Below are 21,328 nucleotides of genomic sequence, written 5' to 3'. Positions count from 1 at the left end.
ATACAAGCATGCAGGCAACAATATACCAAAATAAACACAGTAAGTTAGTATACAGAATGCTATACATAACTCCCAACACTTGTAAGAGCATCAACAAAAGAAACACATCTATTACTGATTATATAAACTAAAGACTTACAGATCAAGCAAAACGCGTAGAACTTACCCAAGAATTAAGGCATCACAAAAAGCTAGGGGAAAATAGCTTGCAAGTCTTTTCAAAGCGTCACCGAGGTACAACACACGAGAAGAGGAGAAACAGAGTTCGGTACACACTTTTTAATTATAAAGCTTTTTACAATAGACGCAAATGTATAACTCTAAATATAAATCAAGGTACCAATATTCGGCTACATGCAATTAATATCAGGCAGATATCTAAGAAGTGTAGTAATAAATGAAACGAGATACATGTTTTCATTGATCAGTTGATGGACTTTTGTCACTTAGCATTACCAAATAAACGAACACATTCACAGCACATTTTCCTAATATACCTTTTTAGTGATGTAGGCTGGCAGTAGTACTAGTACTGGCCTGCACATATTTTCCTGTGGAGTGTTTAGGGCGGCTTCGCAGTGCCAAGCTCTGATGATATATTCTCTCAGCGTATTTTCTGCGAAGCCAGCGTACACGAATTACGATACCACATTGCAAACGGGCAACATGGTGGCGGCCTGGACGTTCCTTTTAATTCAAGATGTTATGACAGCCCTTTCGTGACCCGGTGAAATTAAATGCAGCTCAGTCAGCATGGCACTGAACATCTGCAAATAAAGTAACTATCCTGAAGGTTAAATCAACACTTTTACATTATTTAAAACACAGGACGTGAGCATGTTTCGATCACAAAGCAAGTACTCATAATTATCCATTAGTACAGTAATTAATCGGTACGGGAAGGGTCGTCGGCTCTAAAAGAAACGAAATTATCATGGCTCATCACTCACCTCTTAAACAAAACCGCAACTCACTCGCTAAGAAGCCACGACGGAAATTTTAATAAATAAACACGAGCCATATTACTTCTGTATACAAGACAACACACATGAGGCCGAGCCACTGACCCGACTGTGATCATGGCCTTCACGGTGGTAATCAAAACGTTCGCTTCAAAGGGTACTGATTGGCGCTCTTGTCACTTGCATTAGGTAATTTTTAAGAGTCTATTAAGGAAACAGCACTTTTTCTTGCATTAGTGATGACGCCTCCAGACAGCATGTATATGGATATATGGATACTCTCCCCTCTACACAGCAAAAGGTATGACGACGGAAGCTGAACTTGGGCATATTGCGGATCATCGGCCGGGTATCTTCCCAACTATACTCGCCGGCTCTTTTTTTTTTCACCGAGCAAGAGCTAACAAAATAACGTCGAAAATTTTGCAAAAGAGGAACGGAGTTACCAAAATGCAAGACAAGCACTAACACCCACACAGGTGTTGTCCTAGAAATCTCTAGCTTCGCACATTAAAAATTTTGGATTAATGTCTTTTTCAAAACAATATGACTTAAAGGGTACAGTCCTGGAGACTTATGTATAAGACGTACTTAAATAAAATAGCACATTTACAAAAAGAGCCCTTCATATATTAACACATAGTAAACACACAGATAGATCATCTCCCCTCTTTTGGGACCTAGGCATTACACCTTTCTTTACAATACGGGATTTCAAACTAGCTTATGCGGTTATACACATACTAAACCATAACAGCCCACTATCCACTCCATCTCGTCCAACTAGAATTTTTTGTATTGTCGTTGTAACCTTCTTGTTGTTAGTGATGTGTAAGGTCATAGAACTATTGCCTATGCCGGTGCTAAAATTTGGAACCAACTTCCTGCTAACTTAAAAATAGGTCAGTTGTCAATCACCGAAGTAAAAAAAAAATTTCGGAGCCAGCAATATTGGACTCCAGTTTAACTCAGTGTTTTTATTTAATGCCTTCAATCGTTTTTGTCCTCCGAACTATTGTATAATTTCTTGAGTACTTCGCGTTTCTTTGTATATAACCGTCGCATAACTGCTGCACATGAATTTGTCTAGCTGTACTGATTTGTCTAGCTGTAATTATTTTTTGCACTTCCTGCATGGACCCCAATCTAGCCAGGAAGGCTGAGGGCCCAGATGATTCGCATGCATTTTTCACTAGCCGTTTAAATAAAACAGGTTTGATTGATTGATTGATTGATTGATTGATTGATTGATTGATTGATTGATTGATTGATTGATTGATTGATTGATTGATACATTGAAAGCAATTTTGCATACTACAGCACACATTTACATGAAAAGTATGGTCATAAATTGAAATCTGTGCACAACTAACCTCAAGCAACCAATATGGTCACAATTTGGCGCAGATAATTCATCAATATATCAAACAAACAGGCAGAGATAAGAAAAGTTATAAAATCCATAATTGAGAAGGTCAAGGAATAAAACATTTACACTGAAATAGTTTAGTTGTAGTATGAAGGGATTATTTTTCAAGGCAAGAAAATATCTGAATCACCATTTCGGAGAAGTAATTACAGAAACACTGCCCATAACTTTTCTCTAATATCCCTATAAAACGATCGATGATTGAATAAATGAGGGTCTGTGTGCCATTGCTTATACGCACTTTTTACTTTTGACAGATCATGTGTCGACAACTATGTTCCTGAAAATACTTAACGCTCGAAAGAACACAGCTAGAGCAGACTTCGAACGGTCGCGCACGTTTAATGCGAAATGTTTTACACATAACATCACTGCTGGCTAATATCTCAAACCTATTAAAGAGTTGGGCGATATGCTTTCTGTGCACGTAGTTTTTTTGTTTGTCACTGCACTCTTCTTTTTGTCATAACATGTATTCTGTGCTCTTGTCGTGGTACCCGAGACAAGAATACACTACTGTAGACTAATCACTGTGGGAATATATTAAAAACAGCATTTGAAAGACAAAGCTATGAGATTTTGTTAATGAAATACTTACAACTTACCGTGGAGTATTTTTTTGTGCTTCATAAATGTGTAAACACCGGCTAATGTTTAGAAAAAGGAACTGATAAAGATTTACGGAATATTATCGGATGAAGATTTTGTCCACGGAATGTCATGTGCCTTTTATTTAAAGATGTTAATTTTATTTTTCCGGTGGCAGTGCGATTTACGCCAGCACAAGCGGCAAGGGCTGTGTCTGCTTATCGCTATCACGAACCGCCGCGAGGGTAGCATAGCACTCCTGGCGACAGAACACTGTGTTTCATGATCTGTTCGTTACTATGCGCCAGGTTTAAGAGGGCCGCAATCGCGGCATCCAAGCGGACATCTCACGCGGTATTTTTTTTTTCGATTTCGTGGAGAGTGAGCGAAAAAAACAAATATGCAAAAGATGTAAAATAGTTGAAATGGATATTTACATACTTTTCTATTCCTTTCAATTTGAATTTTCCGTTTATATTCATTGCTTGTGAGGTTGGTTCCCTAAACTCGACTAATTAGCAATTAAACACAATACAAAAAATAGCGTAACTTGCCCCATGCCATAGCGAGCAACATACATTTGGCCGCATCGTCTTAGAGTGCCGCGGCATATTTTTAAACCGTTGCTAAAGTTAGCTCTGACACCCTGTACGTTTATATTGAAGCCAGCAATGTCTCCGAATGATGAAAAGTGCGCATGCACACATGTACACCACCGGCAGAAGTAACGTTTTGCTTTGAAGTCTGTGAAGCGTTCTTTACTACACACCATTTTACTACACTGTTTACAATACAGATGCAGCATTCATCTATTGTAATGCGGGCGCACTCCGGTAGTATGCGAAAGAAAAGGAAAGTGTTTGGACACTGACCGCTTTCCAAAACAAACTACAGGAGGCAGCACACGGATGTATAATATTTTTAACAAAGCTTTGCCGATGTAACTGAGTCCCGGATTTTTTGGGGTAAATAGTCTAAAATATCTTGAATGGGACTGATTCTTAACGAGGTAAAGGTGGTGAATGCAAAGTGTAGATTTGAGCCTCGGGACAAATAAAATGTGAACATTACCAGTTAGTACATGCAGCCATCCATAGGAGCCACAGAACATCACGTGCATTGCTGTATATCAGAAGCTGTTGGGAAACGTGGCATTGGATCATATTTTGAGCACCGCGAGGAAAGCAGAGGCGGACAGGAGCGTTCTTTCCTTTCCTCCTCTACCTTGCTTGAATGTACTCGCGCAGGTGAAAATGTGTGAGCTGTATGCGATATTTTGCCAGAAAGCATTAACGAACGAACAATGGCGAATACAACGTTTACAACAAAGTCAGACAGGCTACCACTTAGAAAACGCAGCAAGAGAGCCTGCGGCGTTGGCCGAGTGCTCTAAGGCAGCGAAATACGACACTGGCATGGCTGCGCTGCCTGGCCACATCCCGCTCTTGGAAGCAACATCGTGAAGTTTGTTTCTGCCGGATGCCATTTAGACGAAAAATTACGCTGCATGCTCAGCTTGAAGGTTGTCATTTTGGACGGCTTCTGGTTTGTCGCGGCTTTTTCTGGCGATGTTCGCATTACTTGGAGGATGACGGAAGCAAAAACAATTTCACACCTAATATCGACGTGAAAAAAAATACGTAATTTTACATCTTAGAAAAACGTAACGCAAAAAAAACGAGACACAGAAAAGGTGAAGAGAGGACATAGCGCTCGTGTCCTGTCTTCAACTTTTCTGCGTCTCGTTTTCGCGCTACGTTTTTCTAAGATGCAATTGTTCCGACTAGCCCAGTTTAGCTTACTTGTACGTTGTTTTACTAGTGCTGTTTCAATCCTCCAGAATATTTTCGCGCTTTCGGCCGAGCCCAAAGCGCTGGTAGTAATGACTGCATGGAGTGTCGATCCCCTTTCTCATTTTTGTCATTCTCGTTAGAATGGAACCAACGCTTCATTTCAAAGTACAAGAAAAAACTTCAAAGAATTTAGCCGTATTCACGTTAACAGTGCGAGAAAATGTAACCTCTTCACACATTTTCTGCTTGCGCAGCCATTTGCCACTGATCCACCTCTGCTAGGAATAAAAATAGCTGTTGGATTGAATTGAATTTCATTAGTTCTTTGAGACATAAAGTGGTCTCAGGTGCTATGGCAAAAGGCAATATTTCTTGCATGACAACGGCCCCAACACCCGAAGCATTTATACGCTCGGAAAAAATAAATAAGGAAGGAAAAAATAACAAAACAGCAAGTAGCAAATTCATTAAAAAATGAGAGAAAAACACAGTAAACAGCCTCTGAAAACGCAGTGATCTAGTAAGTAATTCCAATTAAACCAAACAAAAGTATTTGTCAAACCCTATTAGCGAAAATAAAACTAAACATATATGAGGATGTCAGGTAGATGAGTTTTGCGAACAATAATTCTTTACACTTTTTTTTAAAACTCGCCATAGAATGACACGTTCCACCTTCTCTAGGACACTAGGGGAATTGTTTGTTATTGCAGGTGTTTGAAAATTCGAAGCCTGTGTTCGGTAGTTAGTGCGTATTTGAGCCACAGAAACTGTTTCATGTCTCAAGTTGTATTAGCTCTCTTTCGTGGCGAAAGTATTGCTAAGGGTTATTTGGTGGTCTGTCTCAGAAAATACTTCGAGCGATAATTTATGTAAGAATATGTAGTCTATAGCAAATACTACAAGGTTATTAAAAAACGGTGTAGTGTGCACAAGGAAGTGTGAGGCTGGTCTTCTTTCCAGCCTAAAAATTGCCTAGCTAACCACTCCACTACGGCAGTTTTTTTTTTCTTTCATGGTATTTCTTTTACATCCTCATGTACACAAAGGATGTGTGTGTGTGCGTGCCTGCGTGCGTGCGTGCGTGCGTGTGTGTGTGCGTGTGCGTGTGCGTGTGCGTGTGCGTGTGTGTGTGTGTGTGTGAGTGTGTGTGTGTGTGTGTGTGTGCGTGTGCGTGTGCGTGTGAGTGTGAGTGTGTGTGTGTGTGTGTGTGTGCGCGCGCGCGCGCGCGCGTGTGTGTGTGTGTGTGTGGGGGGGGGGGGGTGTGCGTGTGCGTGTGCGTGTGTGTGTGTGCACCAAGGTAGGCGCTACGTGGCACAAACTTGATAGAAAAAAATTTGCTGGGGATTAGCTTTGGTTAAACCTGGTAGGTTGCGTAAGCATCCATAGCGCTCCATCGGGGATCATCACCGGATGTAGAGACGCTTCGGTTTCGATAGAGGCGTGGTGCGCCCGCCTAGCAGCGTCTTGAGCGCGCCGCTTAGCAAGGCGCTGTTCGCGTTCTTCATCTGTCTGCGAACCCCGTTGTCGTTTCCTGCCTCCCTTTCTATCAGGCGGCATAACGACGGAGCCGGCAAGCGGGCGGACGCATTTTAACCCCCCCCCCCACCCCCGTTCTCCAGTCTCTCTCCACACTCCAGAGCTGGCAAGAGAGCGGCGAGGGCAGCGTCTCCACTCGGCAGCGGCGCGTCTACAGCTGTAGTGCGCCGCGCCTCGCGCTGCCCTTCAAGGTCAAACGTGCCTCGCGGCCGCCCCGACGCGAAGGGCTGAAACCTGTCGTAATATTGCTTACGCAATAAAACACCACACAACTAAAAGGCCGGCAATGATATAGAGAGCTACGCCAGCGCCTCCCGCTCCTCTCGTTTGGGCGCAGTGGGGCCGTGCGGGGACGCAGGTGAGCGGCGAACAACGCAGCGCCCATCCACGGCGCGTTCTCCACGAAGCTTGCGGCTTGCTGCCCGTTTGTTCGGCGCGGATACTGTGCTGGCGTTTGTGGCATCGGGTTTGTCGAGAACGATGTGCCGATGAACTACGGCTGCAACTGGAGTTGCCGTGAGAAGTGAGAAAGAAAAGGAATGAGAAGAGAAAAGGTTATTGCGTTGCTAACGTGTGTTTGGGTGTGTACTGCTGTTACAGTAATTGCAAAATTAATGTCAAAAATAGATATGCTAATTAGGCGTCAGAAATTGTGCAGAATGAAATGGCGGTGTTCCGCTGCTTCGTTGTATTGAAAGAAATTGTATTTGTATGAGTATGTACTGATGCACTTTGTCCTGAAGTGTAACCTGCATAATTATTGGTGATTATTAATCGATAATTGTGGGTTGTAATTTGTAATTGGCATTGTGATAAGTAATTGGGAAGTAATGTGATATTTATTTATTTATTTCGATGCTTTAAAGGCCCTCGTGGGCATTACATAACGGGGATTCATGAGAGAAAACAACAATGCTACAAAACAATACAACGGGATAAAAACTGGAATAAGCATGCTTAGTAAGCAATATTGGTTATTGGGGAGAAATGTGAAAGAAAAGGAATAAAAAATGCAAAAGAAATCAGCAGAAGGGGCCATCGCGTCTACTCTTAAGGTGAAGCTTAAGCGTCCTCCTAATCTTTTAAGTCCTCCTCGTGCAGACGACAAAAGCTGTTAGGAATGACGTTCTTTCGCCACAGTGCCACTTCAATGTTGAAATGAAGTAGTAATATTCATGGACCTGCTTTTCTGAGATTTTCACTTCACGGCGTTCACAGCTGACGGAAGGCTTTTTGCGACAGCGAATCAAGCAACCGAATTCCCCAAGCCTCGTTTACATGAACCCGAGAGCGGCGGGTCCAGTCAGGGGTCGAGTTGAGCAAGGTAAGGCCAACTCGACGACTGTGTGTTTACATGAATTAGGTTCTATCGAGACAAAACCGGTTAAACTGAAGCGACACCAAGGGTCGAGCAGCGCAGCGGGGAAGGGCAGTGACAGCCTCCACAATTGGGACACGGCACCGCTGTCTCGAAGGCACGACGGCGCAGGCGGAAAACAGGTTGGCATTTATCCTCTCCCCTCCCACTAGCCTGACTCTTCGGCTTGAAGCTTTCAGAAAGGCGAGTAATTAACCTACCCCCTGCAGGCGAGTTAACCCTACTCGCTCTCCGGCTTGTTTTGCTCGACCCGACAGCGTTTGCATCAACCCGACAACTGGTTTTTTTACCCGACAAGCAAACTAGACTCGACTCAATCGAGTTCATATACACAGGCCTCCAGAATTCACCTGTGAATGCCTTGATTGCTCCTTCGGCTTTCACTTACCTTTAATTGATTTTAGTACCCACTTTGGTGGCACGCAATGCAGAATCTTCGCAAGTAGGTTTCATTGCCTAGGCTTCCGCAGCACTCACTGCGAAGTCTCCATTGAAACCGCCTTCCCTCTACTTGCGAGGCATGCGCTTCTAGGTCTTCGCGGTGATGTCGTTGGCCCTCTTATCGGCGTCGCGTAGGTCATCGCGCTCTCTTCATTTCGACCTCGGCGGCACAACCAGCTGGGTCTTCGCAAGCTTGGCGCTTTTGATTGTCCATGCCACGCGCGCCTCAAAAGTTTGCTCATGCACAAAGCCCAGTACGCCATCGCCTCTGAGACCGTGCCACATAAGAGGTTCAATACTCCATGCGGATTTACAGTGAGATTTTTGTATGCGACGTGTCCCAAATTGCAAGCGAACAACAGCCCATGCTTGTGGGTGAAAGCTGGGAGCGCTGAACTCTGTCGTCATTGGGTTGGGTGCGCACTAACCTATCACACTATGATAAAATCCTGCATGTACCCTACGCCCGCGCTTCGTGCAACCTGTGTCATCGATGGGCGGGACGTGCAGTATTAAGACGCCGTCGAACTCCTCAAAAGGCTTCTCCGACGCTGTAGGTAATCGAGAGGTCAGAGCCCTCAAATATTAGGGGCTTGAACACAAACAACTAGAGATGTTGCCTGCAAACGCACTTTCCGAAAGCATCCCCAAGTCTGTGCCCACACATACGTATGTTGAGAAAACACAGGAAAGCGCAAACAAACTTCACTGCGCGCTTATGCGGCACAGCTTTTGCTGATTCTTGAATGAATGTTGCATTATTTCTGTATCGTGCATGATACGCAAGCCGCTGGACACCGGCGCAAAATCCCTACCGGCCCTCCTGAAAGGAGAATTTGTTAGGATTCGTCACAAACAGTGGAGTCGCAAAGCGCAAGTACTGGGGCCGGTAGCGCCGCGGTCATACCGGGTGCTTACCGAAGATAACAAGCTGCTTCGCCGCAACCGCAAGCATCTAAATGCGACGTTGGAACCCTTCTAGAGCAACGCACTCTGAAGTGACGAGTCCGAGAGTGAGTGCGAGCCCGTCGACGAGCAGGGGCCCAGTCCAAGAAGAGTAGCTGCTGCGCCATCTACGGACGGACACTCTACACCAGCGGTGAGGCGGTCCACCAGAAGCAGGAGGCCGCCAAAGAGGCTTTATTACGATCACAACTTCAACCAAGTGAATTCGTGACGCATTCCCAACAATCAATAAACAAGGGAAGAGAGAGAGAGAGAAAAAAACTTTATTACGGCAAGTGTGTTTAGACCCCCCTTGGGTCCCTGGACCACCGCACGGTGATGTATCATACATGATACGCATGCGCTGTGCGTGCCAGCCCATCCCGAACCGACCGCTGCCGTTGACGCGAACACGTGCCTACATCGACCTGCCCTTATGAAACCGAGCAGCTGCTATCAATAAACGTTCATTCTGTTCTTGCTTGACCTGGTCGTTACAATTTCATTATTTTTTGCATGTCACTCCATCCCATCGGATTATGCGCTCATAATGGCGAAAACAACGAAGATGCTAAACCTCGGAGGCTCCTGGCGCAAGCCAACGGGCAGCACCTGTTCCTCCGCGCCACTTGCACTCTGTATTCAAAGGCGCATTCCTTGTTCTGTGCAGACGGTGGCCTGGGCTGCGATCTCACGAAACAGGGCCTTATAGCCCGTCTCTCTGGAGCAAATCTTTATGTGTAAATAGCAAGGCACTGAAATTACAACCACAATCATAAATTTACCAACACCTCAGGTGGTAGCTGTCCCATACGCTTGACGCATCCATACAGTGTTAACATCCGGATATACGTAGTATGTAGTGACGCTCGAGAAACCGGCCCCTTCTATAAGCTCGACAGAGTTTCTGTTCAGGTGACAGTTGCAGCAAGTGAGTCTCCATAGCGGAGTCATAAGGTCCTGCAGCAGCCTCTGCCATGTGCCCTTGGGGAAGGCCACGTGTTCCAGGAAGATTAGATGTCCGCCCTGGAAAAGTAAGAGAATCGATTTTTGCACAAATTCAGCCTCAAGCAATATGTAAGGCATAAGACACACTCAACTGTATACTGCAGATACTCTTAGTCACTAAACTCGCTATTATGCACAACATAAAATTGTACAAAAGCCAAATAGAAAATATTAATGAAATTCAGTTTGGAAATAGACGTTGTTTTAAAAACTGTGGAGTGAGCAGATAACTTTTAAACACTCAAAATTGATGTAAACATTACCAGCTTAGTGCTTTGTATCTACTCGCTGGTTGACGCAGTGATTTACCATGTAGATGGCATCCAATAAAGTCTGCCCGAAAATATCACATAATAATGTACTCTTCTAGCAGATTCGCCATATCTTTGGTACCGTCGGCGCTGGCCCTGCCGTCTACAAAAAAAGAATTCGAACACTCTCGTACTGCTGCCAGGCGAGTCTTACACACCGTACAATTAGGACGTCCTTGCTCTCTGCGGTCGTGTGAACAAGGCCATGCCTGAAGCCGACTGCGTTCGCCATGCCCTGAAAGGCATCGGCTCGTTCTTCTTCACGGCTCTAGCTGCACGAAACTCTTCCTAGATACAACACATTCGTACCACCTGCCATGGTCTTCAAGACCTGCAGTCAAATTGGCTTAAAGAAACGTGGGATCCTCGCCCCTCGACCGATGCAGAATTGCGCACGCTAATTCGCTCTATAATCCGCGAAGAACTCTCTGGCGCCATTTCATCATCTGCCGCCAGTTTCCCAACTCCACCTCCTCTCTCCAGTTTGGGTGACATAATCAACGATGAGCTGGCCTTCTTTACGTGGCCCATTAATCAAGATCCCCCTGTCTCTCACTGCGTCCCGACGCATGCTCAAGTTGCTGCGACAACACCTTTCCTGTCATCCCGTTTTGAACCTGTGCAGCACAACTTGTCGACTCTTTCTGCACTGCGACCTCATCCTGCAAGTCCTCCTCCAGGCCCGTCCAATATGATGCTTGTAGAAGTTCAAGGAAGGCTTCTGGAAGCACTAATTGATACCGACGCCGTTATCCGATCGGACCTGTGTTTACTTTTGAAAAAAAGTCCGTACTACCTACTTCGGTCCGCGTTTACATGCAGCTAATGAGGCTCCGATACGTCCGTCTGGACTTAATTTCACAGATTTCCAGGCAGTGAGACCGAATAAGAGCGCACAAAAAGTCAACACAATGAGACGATGACACACACACAAGCGCTGAGGATCGACTGGATAGATTTTTATGGTGAGCGCGTTTAAGTAAATGTGAAAAGTGCATGTACACAAATGAAAAAAAGCAATAGCAAAACGCAAAACACATTAACGACTAATATGGCCACTGCGTGGTGCGACAGGGTAAGAGAGGTATTGCTAGCACAATATGGTCCCTTATGTGCGCAAGTGTAGGCCTCGAAAATTTCCCTCGTAGAAAATTGGGAACCGCATTAACACACCGCATACAGATTCACATTACAGTTCCAGGTTGCAGTTTTGGGGTCAGCTGCTTTCAGAGACGAGCGCTTTTTCCGAGGCGATCAGTGACACTTCGCACCGTTTTACGAACATTGGACGTCCCACACGTAAACAAAACAATGTAGATGACATTCGTGCAGCCGGCAAAAAAAATCATTTTTGGGCCCTTTGATGCGCTCCGCCATTAAAAGCCCAGGAAAGTTCACCTTTCTAAACCAGTGCGCGAACTTTCAGGGGAACATGCCTTAACAATTTGGAGACTTGATAAACACCGCCTATAACGGCGGTGTGGTGCTTATGCATACGTTCAATTGCCTTTTTGGCCGCAGGTTTCACGTAACTAGCCACGAACTCTCTACAGCACTGAGCAGCAGTGACTCCATAATATGCAGTCAGCAGAATTTTCAGTCATCAACACGCCCAGCAACGCAGACTGGTGATCCAAACTAGTTTGTAGTGTCCCTACTCTACAATATAGAGGTGAATTAGAATACGGAAGTGCAAAGAAGCCTGTGCGTAGTGCGCAGCCATGCGTGGAAGCCATCTCATGTCTCGCTGAGATTGGCGACGGCTGAGAATAACAGTTGCAGCCAAGAGCGGAGCTAATAACTGCGGCATGCAGGTCGCTCACCCCTTGGTTGTTCAGCGGTGCACAGCAGCAACATCTTAAATGATGGTTGTGTTCTGGCATACTACGAATGGCTTGATTTTTCTGTTGCCAGCTGTCGTGACACGAGGACCTCTTTTTTGTCCGTTACATAAAAAACAGACGGCTGCTTTCGTGCTTGAACAAAAAACTGCATGGACCACTGACCTGCGGTCGCACGTTGACGACACAGGTTGGCGCCGACGATTGTTAGCACGAAAGCAGGGCATTCTACCGCCGCATATATCTTCTTTACATCTCTTCCGAAGAGAACAACAATGCTGCATGTTTCCTATGCATATGCTACCAGGCGCTTGTCAACGTGCAGTTAAGGAAAACAAAAGCAAACTCCACAAGAACATTTCACCATTAAGTTAGCATAATGATGAATTTTCTTCTACAGCACAATATCAATATTTGTTTGCTCCCTCTACATTACCGTGTAATTTTTAAGGCGGAAGCCTTTAATGCCTCATCGTTGTAAGCAGGAGCTGTCGACAAGAAATGTCATGCTTTTCAGTTGGTCGAAACGGTCGTAACGTCCCAGTGCGCGAATTTCAAACGGGGCCAATTGTACTTTGACTACTAACCATGCAACCAATTAAAGGGATCGTATAGTGATGCTCCAAGTTAGTTTGAGTTTAGTTAACTGCTTACTTCACCCAATTAGTCCAATTAACCTTTCTAGTCAGACCAGATAAATAAATAAAACCGAGTAAGAAATTGGCCGAGCTTGGGAATCGAACCCCGGCCTCCGGAGTGCGAGTCGAGCACGCTACCAGTCGGCCATGCCAGCTCGATGGTTTGGAATGAACAAAGGCGCGTCTGGTGAATACGGTGTCTTCGTTCACTCCCATCTTCCTCTCTTCCAGTTACGGCGAGGTTCAGGAGTGCACCGAGATATGCGAGACAGATACATTTCCTTTCCTCAAAAACCAATTTACTGACGAGCAAGGCGTATTTGTCCGCGTTTCAGATTGGTCCAAATTGTCGTGATGTCGCCACGCGCGAATTTTGACGGGTGTCCACCGAAATATGTGACACAGTTACTGCGCAACTTTCTTTCGTCAAATACAATTTTCGACTAGTGTCTACTGAGATATGCGAGACAGTTAATGCGTAATTTCCTTTCCTCAAATACAATTTTCATTCTCTTCACTACGGTCCCTCTTTCTTCTTTCACTCCACTTCCTCCCTTCCTGTACAGTGCGGCTCAGGTGTCACCGAGACGACAGAGAATTACTGCGCCATTTACTTTCCTTAAAAAGCGTTGCGTTCAAAGGGCAAGGCGTCGCGCCGAACGGGTGGTGGCGTTCAATGGACTCAGTGGCAGCTGTACAACACGCTGTCGCGTTCCACTCCTAAAGGCGAAGCTTAAGCGTCGTTAATTGGCAGTTAATTAATGCACCAACAAAATGTGAAGTGAACAATCGCGTAGCAGAATGCAGCACTCAGGCTTTCGCCTTTCAGCACTTTAGCCGCTAAAGTTCCTCGTAATTTTCATCTGATAATCTGATAAACAGGAGGGAAAATATTTAGGCACCACAGGTTGCCTGCATGCTATTGGGCTCCATATGCGGCTCAATCTGTCGATGGCAAAGCCCAAGACTAAACTACACTTGATGCCTAGTTTTCGAGGAATCTGACCATTGTACCGCTAGCAACCCGGTGCCTCTGTTCGTGTGTGGTTCCCCGCCACAGCGGCTTCTCCCAGCTTGACAGTGTTTGCTGCATCTTCAACAGATTTCCGTGCTTTAGGTATAGCCGCGTTCAGCCGCGTCTGGTTGTAGTGCTCAGAAGCGCATTCAGCGCAGTGCTGGAGCACACATCAGCGGCGTTAACAAACATTTGCCGCGCCTGAACAAAAGTGTGAACGGCGACAATCTATAACGCACAGCTCAAGGGAGTAGCAAGTGAGAACACACAGCAAGAGAGGCTTCGGAGTTGGCCGAGTGGTTCTAAGGCGTCGAGAAACAAAGCTAAGATGTTTGTGGTGTCGCTGATTCGAACCTTGCCCTGGCTATATTATGGTGAAATTTCTTTTCTCTGCATACCATTCGGATGGAAAGTTAATAGAGTTTCACATATTGCCACGTAGCATTGTAGTGCCCGTTCGTTCGCGCAAGGCAGCAGGAAAGGGGTGTTATCATTTGTGTTCGTGACGCGAGAAGCGACCGGACTAATCTCGATTGATCACAGCCATGCCGAGCTGCATCTACGTGTTTCCAGATTACTCTAGACGATCTCGACCTGTTATCTCGAAATTTCCTTGCCGGCTTTAAATTGAACGATGCCTCGAGCAGCCCGCATTCGTAGTTCGACGACCGACGTGCACGCTTGTTGCTTACGCCGTCCCCGAGTGATTCAGTTCTTTTCCGGGCGCAAGTCAGCCCAAATAAAGAGCTTCATTTGCAAGTATTTCTGGTGTCTTCCTGACCGCTGGACTGCCGTCACTACAACGTGACAATATGTACAGCTCTATGATCAGCTTGAATCTCCGCCTCATATAAAGCTTCAGGGCCGCTGTAGTTTTCTAGCAGTTCTCATTATTTTGCCGAGAATGGAAGCAAAATACATTGCATAAATGTTAACATCAGCATGAAAATGAAAAACTACGCACTTTGACAAGCACTCTTCTGACTTCTTCCAGAATCTTTTCTCCGCTTTTAACCGAGCACAGCAGATACGTGAAAATAACTGCGTCGAAGTGGCCATCTGCAAGCTCACTCATGTCTTCCCCGTAACCACGACACCAACGCTCCAATTCAACCTACAAAGCAAAACATAAAATGAGGAAGCTATACCGACGGGCGCACTGCAAGCGTACGTGACTTTTCCACCGTTTTTTCACCGTTTTCCACCCAGGTTGGAGAAATGGGTGTGAAAACGCCCGTGTACTATACGGGTACACGTACTAGAAAGGGAATGATTCCGTAGGACTCCACTGCGGAAATAGAACACTTAATAACAAAACTGTGAACTGATATAAATAAAAGCAACGATACTGTAAATGTAAGATTATATGACTAATGTAAAACAATACAATTAAAATAACACTGTAACTGCAAATAATATGACGGATGTAAAAGAAAGACTAATAATACTGCAAGTGTTTTTCTCTAGGGTGCAGGCATGACTTATTATGTCATCTGAAGCAGATATAAAAAAATGCCTGCCCTAAGATTGTTAAGATATGAAAATTAAGAGCACAATACAGCAGCTCGCACATATTAAGTTCATGCTTCAGGAGGTTCAAACTCCCAGCGTCTTCCCGTATACCGTAGAGTGATTAGAATAGGTCATTTATTTTAAATCGTGGATATTCATTCTTTTTTCCTGTGAGCTCACAGCATCACCGCCGGGCTGATACTAGGTCTTTCCTATTTAGAATGTATTTTTCGTATGACGCCTAGATTCTCAAGGCGATACAAACAGTGCCGTGATTCTTTAATGAGAGATTTGCCAACCTGCAGGCGAGAGGTTAAGAAAGCAGCTGCTGTCTTTCGCCTTTTCTGAACTGACGCACATCCATACGGACAATGGCAGAGGCTGTGATGAGAGTGCCCAAAAATAATTCACAGTGGCATCGCTTAAATATAGGTCGGGCCCATATATGCAGAGAATAAAAACAAATATTAAATAGGATATTCCCAGGTACTAACAGCGTTCGGCGTCGAATTTCGACGCCTACCCTTGCATCACACACTCGAGAGAACATCGGCTTATTTACACGGGCCACCAGCACGCTGCTTAGATCGCTTCGCCCGCTGACCAATTGAGGAGCACAAATTTTCATAATGCGACAAATTGTATGCAGGTTACGACGCCTTCCAGGTACCAGTAATCGTGAATTCATGATCAGGTAGTGTCTTTAACAACGAAACACGCATATGTTCCGGCGACGCGTAAGGAAATAGTAACACTCGTCTTAGAGTTTAGGGCTTTAGATGTGGTGTCATATAAGGTGACGTTTAGGCACCCAGCAGACAGCAGAGCAAGGACTTGATGAATAAGCATAAACATGTCAGTGAAATAATGTTACGTAGTTATGTCTATAACGTAAAGTTCTTCCTGCTTCAGAATACAAGGCATGTATGATGAACCTGATGCTGTAGCTCTTTTGTAGGTACATGTAACCCGCAAACAATTTTGCATTCGTCTATCAGGGCCCTGAAGCAAAGCCCCACTATAAAATCATACCTCAAAACAGGCACCTTCGTATGTTGCACGCACTTTACCGATTTTATCACGTAGATACCCTTTTTCTCTATTGGAAAGATATATCAGTGTACAAATTTTTTCTCCTGACAGCTGATAACAGCATTAAGGTGCACTTTAAACTCATTTCAATATTTATCTCAACAAAATCGGAGCCGTATTTTGAGCGCTTGTTGCCTGGCTTTCTGGCTGAAATCAGATGTCAAATGACTGTATTTTGTTGTGGAAAAAACACTCAAACCTTCCTCCCTGCCCTTACAGCGCGGTTCAGATGTTCATCGGGATGTGAGACCGATACTGCGCCATTTCCTTTCCTCAAAAACCAACTTCCAATTTTTCACAAGTTGAAAGAAAGATCTCGCACCAGTGTGCACTGAAGAAACTTTATAGGCCTCGCATTTTCGCATTTATTTTTAGGCACCTTTTCAATATCACACGAAAGAGGTATTAACACTAGTAACGACATGCATCCCGTTACTTTGAAATAGAAAGCCAAAAATTCAAGCAAGCCCATGTGGCCGCCGCTACCATGACAGCAACAGAATCTGTCGTCATTTCATGTGATAACACAAATTATAATTATACCTGATGACTTGAACCAGGATGGTCATACCTCGCCGATATTGGAGATGTGGACTTACTTGGGGGAAAGATTTAAGCTCTTTCAAGAAAACGGCGCCGAACTCCTTGTTGGGGTCCACGTTGGTGTACTTGATGGGGCGCTTCACGTGCTCGAAATTGCCCCCAAGTCCCGCGCCAATCTCGAGCACCCTGAGGGAGCCCAGCTGCCGCAGTGCGAGGTCATGAGACTCCAGTGACTGGAGCGGCTTCAGTGCAGCGCGTCTCGTCGCAGCTAAAGCATTCGCATGGAGGATTGCCACAAGCCGGTAGAAAGCGACGAAGTAGAGCTGGCGCAGTTTGCGAGACATCAGCAATGGGAACAGAAGGACCAGCCCAAGAAATTGCGCTGACAGCAACAGCAGCAGGCGCGCAAGCTGCTGGAGCAAACGCGCCATTGCAGACCAGCACGCCCGTTGTCCACATGTGTGCGAGGCTGAAGCTAGCTGCGTAGTGGTGAGATAAGTTGATTGCCTCTTTTGTAAAAGCAGGCAGTTGGCAAGTGCCCCAAGTGGCGCCTGACAGCGATGTTTTTTGCGAATTCTACGGTCTTTATATCCTATTCCACCAAACAGCTGCACGGTCCCGCAACGACAGCGCTGAAAACAAGAACTTATCTACTTATTAGCCCGGTTGGCAGAATGTCGCTGTCCGGTTATCGGCCAGTACCACGAAATGCAGGGCATGTAAAGTGAATTCCGTTGAAACAAACTAGCAGTTTACCCATTAGGGACCAAGAAAAATCTAACGGAGGGATTTTCTTCATTTTTAGCAGATATTGCTCCCTTATAAAGAAAAACAGATTACTGAAATTTAGTAGCTATTGCTTCATTCGTTCCGAAGTTACACGGGTGTACTTTTTATAGTATCCTGGGTCCTCCCCATAGCACATGTGGCTACTTCGCATCACGCCTTCTCGGTGGCGTGAATTTTGTTTGCGTGTCCGTAATTTTTACGCAGGGAGATCTAACACTTCTTGCAAGCCCTTATGAATGTTTTCTGCCAATACTGGCACCACAGTTATTCTAGTTTACGGGGGAAGCTATTTCTTTTCAAAGAAGCATCAGATACGATTGAGCCAGAGTGTCTGCGAACCGCTGGTTGCTGCACTTCAAGCCATAGGTAATGATGAGTAACGTACCAATTCTTAGGCAGAAATACGCCATAATACACCCCAAATATTTCAAAACATGACACGCAGCTGAAGTTGCAAAGGGGTTTTACATAGTGCACTTTTGATCCTTGGGCCAGTGATACATCCCTCTTGAGCAAAATGCTTTATAAGCATTTGTTTGTTCAACCCCGACTCTGTGTACGCAAGCAGGAAAATTTTGCACAATAAAAATAAAAAACTTACATCACCTCGGAGGAAATGATTCAGAGAAAAGTACGACTTCTGCAGGAATTCGATGCCATAAGGTTTACCTCCCTCCAAAGAATGCGTTAAAATTTTAATACCAGATCATTCAGAGCAATATACAAGCTTTTACTACAATAGCAATGCGAACGATTCTGATGCCCTTTATAAGCTAATGAAAAAAAGTCAACCGAATTTTCAAAATGACTTGAAAAGCCAATTATGTGCAGTGCTTGTTTTACTGGCTGAGCTATATGGCAGTGTCCGCGATGTCAGTCATGGGACGAACACACGGAAGCACGTCCGCCATCACTCTGCAATAAGTCATTTTCTACATCCGCATCTTCCCGTGTTAATTTTGTATTTGTTAATTTTAAAAGAAAAAATATTAGATGAATATCAGCCATTACAGCCTCTCAGACATTTATTATTATCACGCGGTCGCCGACGTTAAGGCAGTTGAAAGCTTTAACGCTGACAGGCTGGGAAATAACATACCAGACTAGCTTGAACGAGAGACGACCTTCGTTGTTGCGCGAAAATTCCCCAGTTTCCCTGAATATCACCGTAGTAGGCGTGAAGAAGCAGCGTGGTCGACGTTCGCGTAATACTAAACAAATCCAAGCGGCAGTACGCAATGCTATGCACTCCATAGGACATTAGAAACGAAACAGTCCCGCTTGCGATTGGCGCAAATCATTTCCGCCAGCATACGGGATGATCCAGGTGATGCTGCCAATCAAACATTGAAACATCACAACTGTCGATGTTACCACTATAGATATCTACGCAGACAGTTCAAGCGAGTCGAGTTCAGGGTATAACGCTTCGCGTGCAACAGAGGACAGTTAGCTAATTAGTTGTGCATTCTATAGATGCACGCCGGACGAGTCACCACTGCAGCAGCGGTTGTCGTGCGGCTTTGTGCATGTTTGTATGTATACGTATACATAACACCATACACCAGCATTCACAGAGCATCAACATAGCTTGTAATCTACACCAGTACAGTTCGTGGGAATATGGTGGCCGCGGCTGGCGAAGGACAGGGTTAATTGGAGAGACATGGGAGAGGCCTTTGCCCTGCAGTGGGCGCAGTCAGGCTGATGATGATGATCTTCTGCCGGATCTGCTTTGGTGAGTACGGCCCTTCGCCTGCCGGCAAGCGCACCTTCATAGACTCCGCCATTGAGTTGTATACCCAGGAATCGCACATATTGGACCGCACAGCGGACAGATTTTCCTCCCAGATGTGTATTGAAGCTTCTGTAGTGCCAGTAGACCAGTTAATTGCTTCTCGGAGGTTGTTTCACTCGATGTTGCAGCGAGCTCAGTCGAAATGGTGACAGCCATTTTGACAGCTTGGCTGACTGAGGTGACCAACCTCCGTTTGTATTAGCCATGGTTCCCGGCGTAACTCGGTCAGGCTCTCCGTCTAACTGCACACAACTGTGGTTGACATTAACTGAGGCAAACTGAACCACGGTTCAGCAGCCTGTCTAACTAAGGTATTGCTCGCGCTCCTTACTAAAATGGTCAGTACACTTTGCATATGCTTCTTGTACACACTATTTCCTTTCTACAGTTATTTTCTTTCGGCTATTCGCAGTCTACACATTGCCACTGCAAAAGAGTATACTAAAAGTGTATGGTCATTAATCCTTTGACTGTCTATGCCCTTTCTATAGGATTTGTCGATAGAAATTCTGTAGAATTTGTAGACAAATGTCTATGGACAGGCTGTAGACTATCTAAAGAAAGTTTTGAAAGGGCTGCCCGCTCTGCATGGAAAGGACGTGCAAGCTCGCGACCTCTACGTTGTTCTCATTCAACGTTATCATAACCATAATCTCAAAGTAGTGGCAAGGGTCGGGAACCCAATTCCGTGTTCATGATGATGTCATGAGGGACCGATGAGTTATTGGTTGCTGCTTAAATAGTACGATGCGAAGACTGGCGCATCACTACTCCTCAGTAAAATGCCTCCATAGTATAACCGCTCTAGGGTGCTGTTAAAAGCCTCCGATACCAGACACATACGCTGCAGAAGTGTGCTGCATCCGACTCCTTCAGTTCATGATGATTTCGCTCTTTATTTCGCATCGCATAACTGTGGAGTTAAAATCTCTCAACACATTTCAAATAAACTTTACGATGTCACATTTCACTTCATCTCGTCTAATTCTCTTGCTTTTGTGCGCTCCGGGCTGATTTTAACTTATGCCTTGTTTGCGGTGTACCGAATCACACGTATGCGTGCTTTGGTGAAAACAGTGCCATTGGAGCTTTTTGGGAGTTAGAGGCGAATGCGATTCATTTTGAAAAAAAGTTTTCATACATGCTCTCAGTAGTGTTGCTGGGAATTTATATTCCATGACTACAGCGTGATGTATTGTACATGGAAGAAGGAAACATGCAGAGACACAACGCGACGCTGTGTTGTGTCCCTGCATGTTTTCTTCTTCCATGTCCCGTTCTTCCCACTGTAGTCCTGAAACATTGTCAAAAAATCGCCCAACAACGTACCCTGTTGGAAATCTAGGAGTGGGTGCTCGCTGCTGCTATTTGCTATAAGGTACTAAAGTAAGATGTCCACATTGCAGGTATTTTTCAAAAATATTTAATGCGAATTTCAGAACACCACCTTCAACGCCTCCATGAAACTTTATTAAAAAGTAAGGCAGCTGTATTCAGCGCTACATGGAAACAGGCTGCCTGTCTTCATAAAGAGGAATTATACGAGAGTTGCTTGCTGATAACTCTGCCCATTGCACCAATGCGGCCTGCCAGTGCATGGCTCTGTCTCTGATCCTAGTAGTCTCCTTCGCCATCAGGGCACAGGTCCCGGCTGTGGGGAGGCACGATGACGCCACATGTGTCCACGAAGTAGTCGATGCAGTTTT

General features: G+C 45.1%; 2 protein-coding genes across 2 annotated transcripts in view; both read right to left on the bottom strand.

Moving 5' to 3' along the window:
• Nucleotides 1-9,383: 9,383 nt before the first annotated feature.
• On the bottom strand, nucleotides 9,384-17,486 carry LOC149360334 (thiol S-methyltransferase TMT1B-like). The gene is made up of 3 exons (XM_089569251.1): nucleotides 17,092-17,486; nucleotides 14,853-15,002; nucleotides 9,384-10,101 (listed from the first exon to the last, which is right to left on the bottom strand). Exons 1-3 carry the CDS (start codon nucleotides 17,464-17,466, stop codon nucleotides 9,868-9,870), a joined length of 759 nt encoding a protein of 252 aa, XP_089425377.1. The 5' UTR covers nucleotides 17,467-17,486; the 3' UTR covers nucleotides 9,384-9,867.
• A 3,584-nt stretch (nucleotides 17,487-21,070) lies between these two features.
• The window catches only part of LOC149360333 (uncharacterized), a 30,106-nt gene continuing 29,848 nt past the window's right edge, over nucleotides 21,071-21,328 (bottom strand). Inside the window, exon 5 of the mRNA XM_089569250.1 lies at nucleotides 21,071-21,328. This exon is cut by the window's right edge and continues 45 nt beyond it. Within this exon, the coding sequence (XP_089425376.1) occupies nucleotides 21,237-21,328 (92 nt within the window). The 3' untranslated portion in view covers nucleotides 21,071-21,236.

The sequence above is a fragment of the Amblyomma mixtum genome, chromosome 2 (genome assembly GCF_055824585.1).
Source record: "Amblyomma mixtum isolate Tamu chromosome 2, ASM5582458v1, whole genome shotgun sequence".
In the NCBI taxonomy this organism is placed as follows: domain Eukaryota; kingdom Metazoa; phylum Arthropoda; class Arachnida; order Ixodida; family Ixodidae; genus Amblyomma; species Amblyomma mixtum.
This window is presented reverse-complemented; position numbering and strand designations above follow the sequence as displayed.